The 16,703-nt window shown below is 41.6% G+C and overlaps 3 protein-coding genes across 4 annotated transcripts; 1 reads left to right on the top strand and 2 right to left on the bottom strand.

Moving 5' to 3' along the window:
• Window positions 1-53: 53 nt before the first annotated feature.
• Window positions 54-5,978, bottom strand: LOC111593750 (ras guanine nucleotide exchange factor E). 2 transcript variants are annotated; one of them, XM_023306752.2, is made up of 7 exons: window positions 5,646-5,978; window positions 2,872-2,964; window positions 2,618-2,814; window positions 2,297-2,508; window positions 1,195-2,231; window positions 938-1,126; window positions 54-869 (listed from the first exon to the last, which is right to left on the bottom strand). In XM_023306752.2, the coding sequence occupies exons 2-7, from the start codon at window positions 2,941-2,943 to the stop codon at window positions 735-737; spliced, it is 1,842 nt and encodes a 613-aa protein (XP_023162520.1). In that variant the 5' UTR covers window positions 2,944-2,964; window positions 5,646-5,978; the 3' UTR covers window positions 54-734. The 2 variants fall into 2 exon arrangements, with proteins under 2 accessions (XP_023162520.1, XP_023162521.1); XM_023306753.2 differs by having other exon boundaries at window positions 2,872-2,961.
• A 571-nt stretch (window positions 5,979-6,549) lies between these two features.
• LOC111593743 (selenide, water dikinase) lies at window positions 6,550-8,440 on the bottom strand. The gene is made up of 2 exons (XM_023306736.1): window positions 8,329-8,440; window positions 6,550-7,967 (listed from the first exon to the last, which is right to left on the bottom strand). Exon 2 carries the CDS (start codon window positions 7,948-7,950, stop codon window positions 6,754-6,756), a length of 1,197 nt encoding a protein of 398 aa, XP_023162504.1. The 5' UTR covers window positions 7,951-7,967; window positions 8,329-8,440; the 3' UTR covers window positions 6,550-6,753.
• Window positions 8,441-8,494: 54 nt separating this feature from the next.
• Window positions 8,495-13,149, top strand: LOC111593742 (chaoptin). Its single transcript, XM_023306734.2, has 10 exons — window positions 8,495-8,745; window positions 8,808-9,090; window positions 9,156-9,316; window positions 9,377-9,546; window positions 9,608-10,210; window positions 10,264-10,518; window positions 10,575-11,186; window positions 11,555-11,649; window positions 11,715-12,602; window positions 12,673-13,149. Exons 2-10 carry the CDS (start codon window positions 8,984-8,986, stop codon window positions 13,073-13,075), a joined length of 3,294 nt encoding a protein of 1,097 aa, XP_023162502.2. The 5' UTR covers window positions 8,495-8,745; window positions 8,808-8,983; the 3' UTR covers window positions 13,076-13,149.
• The last annotated feature ends 3,554 nt before the right edge of the window (window positions 13,150-16,703 follow it).

Here is a 16,703-nt window from a genome sequence, read left to right as displayed (position 1 = left end):
ATATATATATATATATACGCCCATTTGTCCAATTAAAGATTTAAACTAATCGTTTCGTTGGTTAGATTTCGTTTTTATTTAGGTTACTTTGTTGTTTCACTTTAGTGCGTACGTGTATTAGAAAATATTTATGGCTTTGTAACGACTATGTTACCATTTAAGTCTGGGTTACATATTACTTTGTTGGGCGGCTAAGTGGCCGCCGATGATTAGTAGATAATATTCGAGGGTCGGGGCGGGAAAACACGTGTATAAGTATGGCGAGTGGGGAATTGAATTCCGTGGCTCATTTATTAGTTTGGTATGCAAAATACAGTTAAAACAATTGGCTTTCAAATAAAAACTTAAAAATATGCAGACCTTTCGAGGCCTGCTCGGGGCTTTCACTGGTCACGTTGTAATATAAATGCTTTTGTGTTTCTCTTTTGGATAGTGAGCAAATCATTTTGGGGAGCAAACTAGGTTAGGGGTAACTACTACCAAATCCAATACAAATTGGCAATAGGCCTGGACATAAATATATATATATTTATAATATAATAGTTATATCAATTTGGTCAACAAAATTACAACAATTAGAGCATCCAGAGGAGAAGCAAAACCGATAAGTGGTTAGGTAAACAAAAATATATATCAACGACAAGCTGTACGCAGGGGGCAGGAATTAGCGTTAGACTTATTAACGGCAATATTAGAGAATCCTATATACAACTGTAAGCGATGCGATACGATGCTCACATTATGGAGCAGGGCATGGCACAGCAGAGGGGCAGGCAGAGGGGCACAACTGCGCCGCCCGACTTGGTTTTCGTCTTTGACTTCGAGCCCGATTCGTACTCGTACATGCCCGATCCCTTAGCCCAGCGGCCCTGTTACGTGGAACAACATATAAGTGAGTTGAACTTTAAGAAATTCTTTAAGCAATTCGAACACTTACGCCTCCCGCAGAACCTGCATGCATCTCCTCGCGCCTGGTTATGATAGTGTCGTGTCCAGGTGGATAGTAGACTTCCTTGCCAGCTTTGTTCACAGAGGGTACATGCTGCTGCTGTGGCGAAGCCACGGCGGTCTCAATCTCGCGTTTGCGCACTGGCGTCTCAATATCCACGCGGTCCACGTGATCCGTCTATACAAAACAGAGAAGAGAGTTTGGCTAAAAACTTTTCAAATGTGATTCACACATTGTTTACTTACAGTGCCAAACGATTGCATTAGATCGTCCACACGCTGTGGCGGATTGCCGTTGCCCACGGGATACTCGACGCCGTCCACGGGGAAGGGTGAGGGCGAGCCATAGTCTGGACCAGGTCCTCGACGATTGTTTGTGTTCGTTGTGGAGGAGTATTTATATGAATAAGTGGTATTGTTCGGTGGATACCCATTGCCGGTCTGTGGCTGTGGATAGTTTGAGCTGGGCAGCTGCTTGAGGGGAGCCGGATGCGAAGGCTCCGATGGATAGGGTATGCCACCGTTGGGTGGGCCGTGTATGGTATTGACGGTATTTGAAGTCTCGGTCTCCTTGAAGTAATAACGATTGGTGCCACCAGGCGGCATCTGCGGCTGGCCAGGACTGTGTGGCGAGCCATAGTTGGGACTATGGGCCGGACTGTGCGGATAACGCAAATCGTTCACCGTGTTCACATTATCTGTTTTGTGTATATTGTAGATAACAGTGCGGCTAGAGTTGGGCGGCACGCCATTCGGGCTGACCGCGGGTCCCAGCGGCAGTTGGCGGGGCTGTGGGCTTAAGCCGCGCGTGGTCGTCTCCTTGTGCTCGCGAATCTCGTACGACTGATTGCTCACCAATGGACGATCGTTGGGCTTGTTGAGTGTCGAGTAGCTCTCCGTGTTATAGACGACCGTTTGGGGCACATGCGATGGCGACAACTGCGTATAATTCTGGTTGGAGTTCAGCGTTTCGTGGTGTTTGTAGCTGCTGCTCAGCGTGTTGTTGTTGCTGGTGCGATTGATGGTGCTGGTGGCGCTGCCGGGACCAGTAGATGGTATCTCATAGGTGTAAGTGCGCACCGTGGTGGTCACCTTGGTGCCAGGTGCTGGCAATATGCCATCGCTCAATGCAATGTCCTGCAGCTCCTTGTCAATGTTGACATTGCTGGTCAACGTCTGCGTGGTATTCAAGCTGCTTGGCACCAGTTCGACATTGTTGTTGATCGTACGATTGCTCTCATAGATTTTAGTCTTACTCGAATACTGACCACCAGGGGAGTGGGCTAAGACGAAAGGTGAGTGAGAAGTTAAGCAAATGATATAAAAGGTCAACGAATCGACGGCTTACTGAGCGTGTAGGGCTTCTCGTTGGTCTGGTACTCATCACGCTTTAAGTTGTCCTGAAAGCTGGAGTACTTGGCCGTGGACTGCAGTGTGCTATAGTCGGTTGGATTGAAGGTTTCGACGTCATCATTGATGGGCTGCTGGCCACCAGAATGCTTCGTGGTCTTGATAACACGCGTGGTCTTGGTAATCGTGCCCGATGGATCGGTACGTTCACTGTCAAAAAATGAGATATTTTTAATATTTTTTAAAAATTGTATTAGGAAATTTTAATGCTTATCAGTTCATCAATATTCTGATTCGCTCTACTCATCAACTGACTTACAGTGTTCTATAGGTAGTTCCAGTGGGTAGAATTTCGCGCTCTCTTGTCGTATGCTGACGTTCTTGTTTCAGGTCCTCAAGCAAGGCGTCCAACTGATCGATGTTCTGATCGGCGCCCTTGCTCTGATAGGATACATTGTTATCGCCAGAGCTTGAATATTGATACGATGACTTTTTGTACGCATAATTCTTGTCGTTCTGCGTGAGAGAGGCAGAGAGTTAAGAGCGATCTAAATCTTATGAGCTTTGACTTACACGTCCGTTCCATTTGGAAGGCGTATCTCTCATCGAGGATGAGTAATTTTCCGAGCTGGTCGAGTACTGCATTTTCAATTATTGTTTTTTCTGCTGGAATGACATCAAGCATCAGGAAAATAAACACAAAATATTTAAATTTTTGTATTTTTATATCTGTGAGTAAGTGGTATTTTAGTCATAAATTCTAGGTAGTGTGTGGGTGTAACTGTAAACGTAAACGGTCTGCCTTCGGACTGACAGGTTGATTCGCAGTTCATAAGAATCTCAATCATGCTGTATATATTACACCCACTAGATATTTCAATATGTACAAAAATGGTGCCAGCTCGCATTCTGAGGTGATATTTTTGGCGCATTAATGGAGCGCATTAATGGAGTCAATGTAAAGATGGCCATCACTTGAACAGGTGATCGGTCAATAGCACCACAACCAACACAAACAGACTAAATTAGCCAAATAAACTTACGAATATATACAGTAGAAAAGGCAGATGCCCAGCTTAATATGTTCTATAATTAATCAAATTGATTAAATTAACAATTTCTTAGGAAAACTTGATGACATAAATATGCCTAAATAACTTTATACATACGATTTTGTATCCCAAAATTTTGCTAAAATATGTTTGTGGCATTGATTTTCGGAACTGGCAGAAATACGAAAATAAAGAAGAGATAAACGAGCTGTTGGCAAAGTCAATGTCAAACTGGTTTTCACTTTTTAACGTGTCCTTAGTTCCTTTTTCGTCGAATGAAACAATTCAAAAAAACAAAAACCTGTATACATACATATATTCGTCTGACTACAGAGTTGATGAGCTTTTTTTTATGTGATTTAGCGATAACCTTGAGTAAGAGATTTCAATGAATGACTTTGTATAAGGCGCATGTGAGAGAATAGCAGATGCAAACACAAGGATGACCAAAGATGATGTCATCCGCGTCGTAAACAAATAATATTCGACTGACTGCAAATACACACATAGGCAATCACATACACACACACACACACACACATATGCATACATCACGTAAGTAAAATAAGTCACAGTGTCTAGGCGCCTAATCAAATCACAACAAATCCAATCAAATGAACATCAAGTTGATCTTGATATTTCGTCTGCCACCATATGGTCAAGACATTTTAGCTAATCAAGAAGCTCACGTAAGCAAGAAGCAACAACGGCAAAAGTTCATAATATAAATAAAAGGCTAAATCTAATTGACGCCTGGATCACACAGAGCACGTTTTTTTCATAGTGGCGCTTCGAGGCAAATTGATTTATAAAAAAAAAAACAAAACTGGTCAAGTGAGAGGGAGAGAGAGAGAGAGCAAGTTGAAGCGTGTAATGCGTATGCTTGTTTTTGCATACTCTTTTTGTACAATTCAAAATGATCTCATATAATCGGAACGAGAGGCAAAAAGTGGGAACATGTTGCTGCTGCTGCTGTTGCTGGTGTTGTCTGGCATTGGAGTGGGCGTGACGTAAAGGCGGGGCTAACAGGGGGTAGCAGCAAGTCGCAAAAATGCCAGCGATCTACATGTGAACACATATACGTTTGCATGTGTGTGTGTGTGATGTATGTATATAAGCAAACATAAAATAAACAAAATAGCAAACGAACAACAAGCTTGAAATGGCCGAAAAGAGCAAAGCGAAGGTGTTGTTGTTGTTCTTGTTCAAATTTCCGAAAATCAAATTGAAAACGTAGGCGAAAGGCGTAGAACATGCATTGGTGTGTATGAGTGTGTATGCATGTGTGTGTGTTGTATTCTATCGCCTGTGTTGGATTGCCAATTTGTGTGGCTGGTGACGATGCTGCCGCCGTTGATGTTATTATTACCCACCTACGCAGCAGCATCAGCGCACAGTTCAATCTAGTTAATACACACACACACACACATGCATACGTATACATTCGCTTTGGGCAACGTTTGAACTTGGCTAATTTAAATTGAACATTTTATGTATGAATACACAAATCTACAAAGAAAAAAAAAAACAATTTGATGTGCTATTTATTTCATTATTCCTTTGCTACTTTTATTTAACTTTTTCTTTTCTTTTTGTATTTAGCCGAATTTACGCTTTGAGCAGCGTACAATGAAGAAAAAGAATAGGCTACGTTGTCGTCGCCTTCATTGTCGGCGAGACTTTCGCCTTTTGCTCTTGTTGTTATTGCTGTTATTTGTCTTTACCGTACACACATGCATACATACATACATATTTATGTATGAAAACAAATAATTCTATAAATAGTTCACTGCCACTGTTCTTTTTGGCTTTCAATTCGGAATACGGTTTTTGTTGTTCTTGATTCAAACAGAAGCAACAAAAAAAAAAAAAACAAAAACTGCGAGTGCGCCCCAGAAATGAATCATCCAACTATCCTCAAATTCATGTATACAGTTAACCATAGGATGCGGATGCAATTGAATGCGTATTTCTATTGAACACCATTTGAATTTCTCTTTGCAGCCAAACTCGAGTCTGTATATATATGTATGTATACAATAGATAATAGATACAAGCTATACTCGCTATGAACAAATGAGAGTATCATCGGATAGCGTAGAGAAAAAACAAACTGAAACTCGTTTCTATGTGCGTTTGTCGCCGTCATCAGTTTGTATTTTGAGCTTGTCTGCTAGTTCAAGAGATAGCTAGATTCCATAGATACACACACACATACACATGCATACACAGATATCCAATGTACATACGGTAAAAAGATTCGTGCATTCGCAATATCATTCACTAAACACTCACTGTGCACTTTTCAAAAATCCAAAATGATTGGTGCAGACTATTTGACCCGTTGTATTTATTGTTGTTGTAGTATTTGTTGCTGCTTTCGCTGTTGTTGTTGTTGATGGCAGCGGCGAGTTCAGTGTTCAGCCTAAAGAAAATTGCTACAATGCGCGGGCGCGTTAGTCTTAGAAATTCGTTTGTATGTGTTTTTGAATTGTTAGTGTGTTTGTGTTCGGGTATGTGTTCGTGTGTCTACTACAAAACGTAACGGTAACGGAACAGCTTTGCTTTCAATACGCGTACGCGCCTCGCTGGTTTGTGCAGTACTGAGGCTTCACAATTTTGCACTTGCCACGAACAGAGCACAATCGAAACAGATCAGACCCCCAATTGACTTGATCTATAGGTTGCGCTCACCATGCGCTGCTCTCTCACACTCGCGCTCTTGCTCATAAAGCTTTTTTCCATAGACAAGCTTGCCATTTGAAAATGAAGACAATTCTAATTATTGTTTTTTTATCTTTATACATATGTATTTAAATGAAGCATTTTAATTGCTAAATATTCCAAGCTTCACATATTTTCATATTAAATTAGTTCTAATTATCATTAAAAATTCCCAAAAATGTTGTACTAAAATTAACTCAAGTAAAAAGCTCGTTTATTTAGAACGATGAATTAATATACAAACATTTGAAATTGTGACGTCATCGTCGCTCATGTAATGGACCATGAACTCAACCTACTATATCATGCTCAGCAAGTGCTCAATGAGCGCGTGAGCATCCCCTTTGACTCTGTCGACCATCTGCCCGATTGGTCGCGCGACTCAAAGCTCGGCGTAGTCGAGGAAAAGCTTTTCGCTTTGGCGGCTAATTTTGTTAATGGAATGCAGGTGCTTAACGTTTAATCAACACAGAAGTCAAGTGTTTGTTTTATTTATTCGTTTGATTCTTAGCAGTGTCCATGGATTTTATAAAACATCAAAATTATAGTTTATGTAATTAGTCAAGCTTCATCTTCATCATTTACAAAAAAACGGTAACTTAGTTCACTCATAATAGCGTTACAACTCAGGGCATGTTTGCAGTTAAAAATTTACTGTACTTAGTATAAGAGAAAACATCTAGTCCTTGGCGGGCACCTCGATGACGCGCGGTTTGTCAATGATACGTGCCGTCTTGTTGCCCTTCTCCACAATGCCAATGATCCAGGCCTGGTAGCCCTCCTGTTTCTCAATGTCTTTGCAATAGGCAGCCGCCTGTTCCCTGGGCAAGCAGATTAGCAGTCCCCCAGAGGTTTCCGCAGAATGGCCCTGCAGTAGTTGGAACATATTGCCGCAGGCCTTGGCCACAGCTGCCATTTTGGCAATCACTGGAAGATTATGAATAACAAAGGAGACATCCTTCTTCTGGTGAGCGGCCAGGGTTTGTGCATGGCCCAACAGGCCAAAGCCGGTTATATCGGTGGCTCCATGTGCGTTGTACTTGTGCATGAGTCGAGCGGCTACTCGGTTCAGGCGCGACATAGAGTTCATGGCACGATGATATGCCTTACGCACATCTTCTTCAGACACAACTAGTTTGATGCGGTTCCAACGTTCGGGCTGATCGATCCACTGGTGCGCATTCACAGCAACTTGAGTACCCAACGGTTTCGTCAGCACTAAAACATCTCCAACAACAGCATTGTCCGGCACTATGTACTCGTTTGGTTGGCATATGGTCGATGCAACACCGCCAATGGTGCACCATGGATTAACAACGCTCTGGCCGCCGGTCACGGTGGTGCCCGCCTCCAGGGCTGAGTCCTTAAAACCTCGCATTATCAGTGGTATGACCACATCGCGTTCCTTCTCCGTCATCTTGGTGCTTACGGCCAATAGCATAAGCATATTGTCACAATCGGTTACGCCCATGGCATACAAGTCGCTGAGTACATTCGCGCAAGCTATCTTTCCCATCATGTAGGGATCGTCCACAATGGGATAGAAGAAGTCCGTAGTTTGCACCAGGCAAAGGCCGCCATGGCGCAGAGGTATAACGGCACAATCAAGGCCAATGCCAATGCGGGGTATGGCCACGTTAAGGAACTGCGGCTCCTGATCCTGAGCGGAGTAGTCTTGCTGCAGTGCTGAGACAAGCTTTGAGAGCACCTCTTGTGGCACCTTGCAACCACGACCTTTTAAGTCCGCAAAACGTGTCAGGCGGAAAGAGGCATCTAAGTCGTGGGCAGTTGGGTCGAAAGGCCGGCGCAGCTCAGCGTCACCACCGCCGTGCAGTTCGAGATGAGCAGCATTTAGCACGTCCGCAGCGTAGCTCATATTGTGATCAAAATAATCTAAGTAAATAAACGAAATGTTTTCGTTAGTCAGTGTCTTCCAACTAGAATTACGCACTTTTTGCCGCCAATAAAACGGGTGGCAGCAAATAACTCGCGTTCTCCCTGGGCACCAATACACACGCAAACAGACGTGTACATATACAGATTTTCAGTTCGATTCTATGTGTGTGTGAGTAGTGCGCGCTGCCATTGGCTGTTTGCTCGATGGCGGCTGAATCGGGCGAAGTCAGTATTTCTCCCTGTCGTCAAAGAACAAAACGTGAACAATGTCCACTTTCTTCAATTTACAAAAGCCTAATTCTTGCTCGCTTTTCAAACAAAAAAATTACCAAATACATTAACTGCACTAAGTACTTACGTTTTCGCGTCAAAATGTGCAATAAAATACTTAAAAACCGGACAATAATTTTTATTTAGCGCGTTGATTTTGCTTTTGCACCGCTGTCGCTGTCTGAATAGAGTTGCATGGTTGGTATATCGATATCTTCGCCGACACAGTGGCAAGCACAGCACTGCCAACTTGGTTTAAATATGGTGGCGCGTCCAAAAAGTATATAGGATTGAAAATAAAAGGAATAAGTTAAAACTAATGCAGTTATATTCTTTTTATTATTTCTCAATGACAAGTCATGTCCCATATACAGTGCGCGTGGCACTGTATTCGCAAGTGGCCTCGACGCCAATTAACAACAATGGTAGCTTTCAACCAATGGCAAATCAGTAACAAAACTGAGAGATAGACAAGCGGAACCTGTTGCGCGAGCGCAGCTTAAAAGTAAAAGTTGAAAACTGTTAATGCCGAATAAGAATTTGTTTAACAAATAAAGTTTGTTTTAGGTACACACGGATGGGAAATAGCTGCAAAAGACTATTCTGTGTCGACGAAGAAACAATAGACTTAAGCAACGAACTCTTTTCTTTTACCATGGCCAAACTGAATCAATGACGACAGCCACAAAGAGACCCACGCACACACACACATTAAACGTAAATAAACAAGTTATAACTTGATCATGATTCAGTTACGCTTGCGCCCCATCGTTTTGTTACTGCTGCAGTTATTTGCATTAGTCAGCAGCGAATACGTTTATGGTGAGCCCAAATTCAAATGTCCCAAGAAGTGAGTTCTCATGCAGCTATAAACTGATTAAGAGCAAGTTAATTAAATTGTTATTCAATCCACAGACCACAAGTTCTATATCCCTGTCTGTGTGTAAACGGCAGCGATGCTGGCATTTTTGTTCGTTGCGAAAATACGAACTTGGCCACGCTCTCGGTGGCCCTGCAGAACTTGGCTTCTCTGCAGCTGCCAGTGGAGGAGCTGACCATATATAAGGGATACTTTGGTGCGTTGTTGTTATATGTAGCATAGCATAGTATATTTATTAAATTTATTATACTTCTAGTGCGCCTATTCGGGCCGCTTTTCGCGCATATTAAAGCGCGCGTTTTGACCATTGAGGAGACGCCACTTGCCACCATTGAGGATTATGTATTTTATGGCATGAACAATACATTAGAGAAAGTCAATTTGCTGCGTACGAATCTAAGTCAAGTTGGGCAGTTGGGATTTGGCGTAAGTTACTTCAGAATAGATAATTTTCTTATCCAAATAATTTTTAATATTTATGCTGCAGATATTGGGCAAGACCCGAGAATTGGTAATCGATGGACATGCGTTTGAGCAACTGCCCAAAGATCTGTTTTTCGGCCAAGAAATTACCAACAAGCTCGAAATTATGCGATTAACAAATGGCCTGTTGAGTGATCTGCCCGTGGAGACGTTCCAGCCGCTGCGGAAACTGAAAACATTGGATTTGCATGGAAATCAGCTAGAGAATCTGAAGCGAAACCAATTTAAGAATCTGCGTGAACTGGAATTGCTTGACATAAGCCATAATAAAGTCAAGAAACTGGAGGCACAACACATTTCGGATCTAACAAAGCTTGGCTGGTGCAATGTCTCGCACAATGCCCTAAGCGAACTCAGCCGTGGCACCTTTGCTCGCAACTCGGTGCTCAAAGTTCTCAATCTATCACACAACAAGATTGGAAAACTGGATGCAAACAGCTTTCGAGGAATGCGATTTCTGCGTCGTCTCTTTTTGAGCGACAACGCCATCACAGATGTGGGACGTGGCACATTTGGCTCTGTGGCACGCATCGGCACGATTGATCTGGCGCGCAACAAGCTGAAGAAGATTGAATATCAAATGTTTACGCAAATGAATTATGTTGAGGTACGTGAAACACAAGAAAGATATTCGATTTTTATTAATCATTATTTTTATAGCTGCTGGACTTGGCTGAGAACAATATAACGAAAATTGAGAAGAACTCGTTTAAGGACATTTACCAGGCCGTCATCAATGTGTCGCACAATGCCCTGGAGTTGATTGAAACTGCTGCCTTCGAGAATTGCGTTAATATAACAAAACTCGATCTCTCACACAATCGTCTTGTCAACTTTTCGCGCCGTAGTTTCGATGAAACCACCTTCGCTACGGAGTTCCAACTCAGCTATAATGGCTTTACAAATTTGGCTCATGTAGGAAAACTTTGAATGGTACCTTTATCGTTATATCTGAACGCTTTCCTTTGCAGATACCTATTCAAAATATGTCTGGACTGCGCGTCTTGAATGCCTCACACAATAACATTACGGAAATACCCAAAAACTGTTTCCCCAAACTATATGAGCTGCACACAATCGATGTTTCGCATAACAACATATCTTTCATATTCAATGGCGTATTTCAAACCCTTTTCTCGCTGCGCTCCATCGACTTGAGTCACAACAGCATGCGGGAGATTAAATCCTCGACATTTGGTACATTGCCAACATTGCTGGAGATGGACTTGAGCCACAACAAGCTCGTCAATATTGTGCGCGGATCGTTGGCTAAGCTGACAAGCATGCGGCAATTGTATTTGAACAATAATAGCTTGGAAAAGCTATTCCAATTGCCCATCTCTTTGAATGAGTTACATTTGAGCCACAACAACATAAGCTCGATACCAGCAGGCACCTGGCCAGTTATGAATTCTTTAATATATTTGGATCTCAGTCACAATCAGCTGGGCGACAGTTTGGATGGACAGAGCTTTACGGGCTTGCTGGTCGTGCAGCGCCTACTGCTGCAGTCAAATGGCATCAGCAAGCCTCCATTGGAGGCGGTGTCTGTGATGTCAACGCTACAATATCTATACTTGGAAGTGAGTGTTTATGCGATTCTAATTACAGTATTTACATTTTAAGTTATTCTTAAGTATTCTATGGCATTAGAGAGACATTCGAGTAATTTACATATAATTTTGTTTAATGATTCTTAGCTCGATTTCCTTTCGTATTTTGTTGTCACGCATTCATAACTCTTTCAGTTGTCTAGAACTGGTTTATAGCATGATTCATCTGATGATAGCTTCTTATTTAAGAATTCTATTCATATAGGTAGGCTATAAACTAGTTTTAGCATGATTACATTTTAAGTATTTAACTACCAAGTTGATAACCATTTACGCTTAATTAGTTATTTATATCATCAGCAAAGTTTGTCTGAAAACTCTTAATAATTTATTTGCAGAATAACAACATTAGCGTGCTGGAGCGAAGTGCATTTGGCAAGCTGCCAGTTCTGTTTGAACTCAACCTTTACGGCAATCAGGTCTCAGATATTAGGTAAGTGTTTCGACTTGACACTGCAGTCAAACAGATGCATTGAAATGAATAATTCGGTTACATAGCAAACGGGCGTTCGAGGGGCTGCTCCAGTTGCTCACACTGAATCTGTCAAGCAATGGCCTTAGACAACTGCCAAATGATATATTCATTGGATTGCCCTCGCTTCGCACGCTCGACCTGTCCCACAATGCCCTCTCTAAGCTGGACAATAAGACGCACGGTGTGCTGGACGATTTGCTTAGTCTGGAGACACTTAATTTGAGTCACAATCGCATTAGTTTTGTGACCAAGAAAACCTTTCCATCCCATCAGTATATACCCTACAATTTAAAGTACCTGGATCTGAGCTACAATCAAATGCCCGTTCTTACCTATGACATAACCTTTGGCACGAAGAAGCTACTCAAATTGAACGTGTCCAACAACCAAATCAACGAGCTGCGTCGCGGTGTTATATCGAACTTTACATCGCTTCAATCGCTGGACTTGTCCCACAACGAGTTGTCCAATCTGATGTCCGAGGAGCATATTTTCGATCTTCCCAAGAATCTGAGCAGCCTGGACATATCGCACAATCAAATCTATCATTTGCCCTTTGCCAATGTGGTCAAGACGGTGTCCCTAAAGTACGTTGACCTGAGGAACAATAACCTAGAGGATATACCCGCCACGCTGGTGGCCACCATGACCAATGGCAGCCAAGTCTTGTTAGCCAACAATCCGCTGTATTGCGGCTGTAACATGCGACCATTGAAGCATTTTATGCTGCAACAGACCACGCCTAGCGAGGACTTGAGCAACGTGCTTTGCCAGACGCCCAGCTTGGCCAAGGATCAGCATCTGTTGAACATGGAAGATGAGTACTTAAATTGCAGAGAGGACGAGTTGGATCTCTATGCTGGCAATGAGTACAAGCAGCTGACCGATGTTCGCTTTCGCGAGGTCCAAACGTAGGTTATATATATGTTTACAAAGCGTCAGCTGTAGCTACATTTCCCGTTTTTTGTTTTTGGATTCTAGCAATAAGGCCGGCAACTTGACGCTACGCTGGTTTGTCTCGGCCATAGCAGACGTGGCGGACTTCAATGTTTACATACGAAGCAGCAGCAACGAGGTGTTGCACCAGGCGGACTATGCCTACAATGAGCGCATGGCGGAAATACCCGTTTCCGAACTGCAGTCCCATGGCGAGGCGAAACTGGTCGGCGCTGAGATTTGCATTGTGGCTCGCGACAGCGATGGAAACACGCGCCGCTGGTTCGCCGGCCAATGTCAGGCGCTGCCCTCGCTCAAATTGCCGAGGACCTTCTTCTTTGGCAACTTTAACGTAAGAGGCTCAGCCAGCGCCACAAAGTCACAAAATACCTGCCTTTTGTACATAGCTTTAACATTGTTTGTTATCCATATACAATACATGCAATAAATGCACGCGTATGCATACTGCCAGCACGCACAGTAAGGACACGCTCTGCTCTGACCTTACAGCTACAGCTGAACATGTGCGCGCCGCGTTGTGCACATGTATTTGTTTACTTGGCCGTTGCCGTTGTTGCCGGAGAATGATGAGAGGAAGAGAGCAAGGGGGGGTTGCGTTGAGCACAATTGAGAATTTGTTAAAGCCCTACCAGCTGATGCTTTCGAACTTTCATTCACAGCGAAAACACAAAAGCAAAGCGGGCAGCCAAGCGCCGCATTTTCGTGCGTGTTCGGGTCAATCGCTCGGTATTTTGTTCGGCTTTCGGTTATTTGTGTTGTTTTTGCTTGAGCAAACGTCACAGAATGACGACGACGCCGATGCCAGCCAGTGTGAGCGCAAGGACTTTGAGCAAAAGCAAAGCTTGCCAAACAAATGCGCACTCGCATGCTCACGTTCTCAGCTTTAACTTAGATGACGCTTATAAGTGCGTATACACTGGTGGCCAATAATTGAGTACTCTGTGAAATCTAGTAAGAAAATGCAAGTGTGAGAATTGCGTATACGTAATATTTACATAAAATCTTTTAATACTAGTAAGAAAATATGTCTGCTAGTGCGTATACACAATATATATATAAATAATATTATATAAAAACTAATACATATTTAAATAATAATTTTAATTATTATTCAATGAATTATTTAATCAATGAATATTATAAATATTTTATTCGATTGGCTTCAACAAATTCATCGTATAAAAAAGTGACTGTAAATGCTCTCGTTTTCGCACTGTACCTATTATTGCAGGCCATAAGTGTAGCAGCACGGTCAGGACATGTGCACTTTCACTGGCAGCGAACGCTCTCGTTTTCGGTGTATTGTGCTTTTTAGTTTTGGTGACTTTGCGCTGCTTTTGCATTTGCGCTGGCTGTGTGTGTGCGCGTGTGGGTGTGTGTGTGTGTGAGGTCCGTGTGTGTCCTTATCGATTTTCAGCGAAATTTCACAGGCTCACGGCGCACGTCAGTGCTAGGCGAAGATTCACTTGTCGCGCTGAGTTCGTTCGTGTCGTGTTTCGCACAGCACAGCAGCGAGTAACAGAGTACCAGAGTACCGTTATGTAAAGCGATTTTCAGTAGAAAGTACACATATAATAAGTGAAACGCTGCTGTGAGCAAAACTAAACGAAGCGCCACTCACACACATTCATAATTTGTTATAAATCAATTGATTCAAGCAGCATTGTGATAACACAGCAGACGTGAATGAAAACGCGCTAAGAAATGTACTTCAACATTTAACAAGCAAATCGAAACACGCTGCCCAACTGTGCCGTAACACGGGACATTGCTAAGAAGAAGAGAACGAAAAAGAAAAAGAAGAAGAAAAGAAAAAAGTTCCAGGTAGCAGCAGCAGCACCAGCAAGAGACGAAGGAGACATGAAAAGCGAAGGCGCAAGCGAAGACGAACGAAAATGTAATAGAGGTCAAAAGAAGCATTGATTTAACGTGCACTTTCTGCTTCTGTTCCATTTTCTTCATATGATTCGCTTGCGGTTTCTGTGCATGTGTATCAGCGCGCGTGTGTGTGTGATAGAGTCAAATTGTGTTGCGTAAAGAATTTGTTTAACATTTAACTAAAGCTAATCGTCTCATTCAATAAATACACACACGCGCGAGCACTGTATGTGTGTGCTTGTAGTGTTAGTTATATACATACATATATATCTGAATATGTATATATTTGCATGTATATATGTATGAGTGGGTGGATGACGAACTACCTCTTACTTACGTCCTTCTTTTTGCCAAATTTTTTAAACACCCATAAAACGTCGCAGCTAAACTGAGCGAAAATGGCATGTAACACAGTTCAATATAAGAGTAAAGACCAAGCATAATTACATAATCAAATAGAAAAACGAAACGAAACGAAACGAAAACAAACGATATAAGATACAACTAGATCAAACTTCAAGTGCAGCATTACTTAATCAACGACCCCGGAAACGCCTAAAAGCAAACTAAGAAAAACCAAAAATCAAGAAAACCAAAAACCTATGTACCTGCAACAAAGAAATTGAGCAAACACACAAAAACAAACACACGCACATACACACACACACACAGACAGACATACAGCAAAGCGCAGCAATTATAAATATTTAACAAAATTTAGCAAGAACAAATTACTTTTAAAAATATACAACAAGGAAGAAACACACTCGCTACAACTAACATACATATATATAAAGGAAAAGTGCTATAATTTATATACAATACAATTATCTATAGAGGCGTTATATACTGACATACATAACTATTACCTATAAAAAACACACACACTCGTATATACATATATATGGTAATTATATAAAAACGTTATGCGACTCGTTCAGCAGTGAATGAAATAACTGATATAACTAGAGCTATAGCTAAAGGAAACCTCGTAGTTTGTAGAACAAGCGTCTTCTTCATGTAGCAAAATCAAATTAATTATATATATATACAAATATATATATAATATTAATCGCACTTAACGACTAAACTAAAACTACCAAGTAGTTGCCTCTCTCTCTACACACACATATATATATAAATATATATACAAATTGCATAGAATACAACTAAATATATATGTATGCGTAAATGGATTTATTTTTATAAAGCCGCAAACAAAACTTCAAACTGCAAAAGAAATTACGAAATAAACGCACTAATTAGGGACGTGCAGGACGACAAGGACGCCTACAAATTCGCCTCGCGTGCTGCTTGTGCAACTTTTATAGCTACCATTTAGAGATATATCTAAATATATATATCTAGATATATATATATACCTGTGTTTGGGTTTCTTGCATTACGCGCCTTGACGTAACTTCAGCACAAGCGACGCCACGTCGCGCCGCGCCACGCCCCACGGTCGCCCGGCCAACCTCAAACGGCCCGGTTACCCTAAAAAGCCCGGACCACAATATAGCCACAAATATATATAGATATATATAAATATATATATTTATAACGGTAACACCATAACGCCTTAACTTAACTCACAACAATTTCCAACAAGCCATTAGCGAACTAATTCGTTGCGTTCATTGAACTTTGAAAACGAAAAGGAAGACGAGACCAAAAACCAAAAAGGAGCCGTATCGAAGCAGCTAGAAATTCAATTTGTAATCTTTTGCCGTGGCCTAGAAAAAGTGATGCTAAATAGTAAATTTATTATAGCCGTTCTTTGTGATATTCTAAACATATGTATATTTAACGATCTTAAACGATAAACGAAAAGAAAACAAATATAATAAATAACTGTGTGTGCTCTCCGCCTGCTGCCCACCATCCTTCAGTTTCGCCCGCCCCGCCTATCATCGCCACCAAAAACTCCACCTAAAAACAACAAACAAGCGAACAAACAAAGTACTATAATAACGGTATCCCTTAGAGTACATATAAAACGACGTCTATAATCCAAAGTACAAAAGAACACGAGAAAACACTAAAATCTACATAAAAAAATATATTATATTGTAGGTACATATACATATATGTATATATCTATATATATATATATATATAAGTCAATAAGCGCCTAAATAATAGCAACATATGGTATTAATATATATACTCAGTAG

Source organism: Drosophila hydei, unplaced genomic scaffold (assembly GCF_003285905.1).
Source record: "Drosophila hydei strain 15085-1641.00,03,60 unplaced genomic scaffold, DhydRS2 tig00008132-arrow-arrow-pilon, whole genome shotgun sequence".
Classification (NCBI taxonomy): Eukaryota; Metazoa; Arthropoda; class Insecta; order Diptera; family Drosophilidae; genus Drosophila; species Drosophila hydei.
The sequence above is the reverse complement of the archived record's forward strand: the minus strand, read 5'-3'. Positions and strand labels throughout refer to the sequence as shown.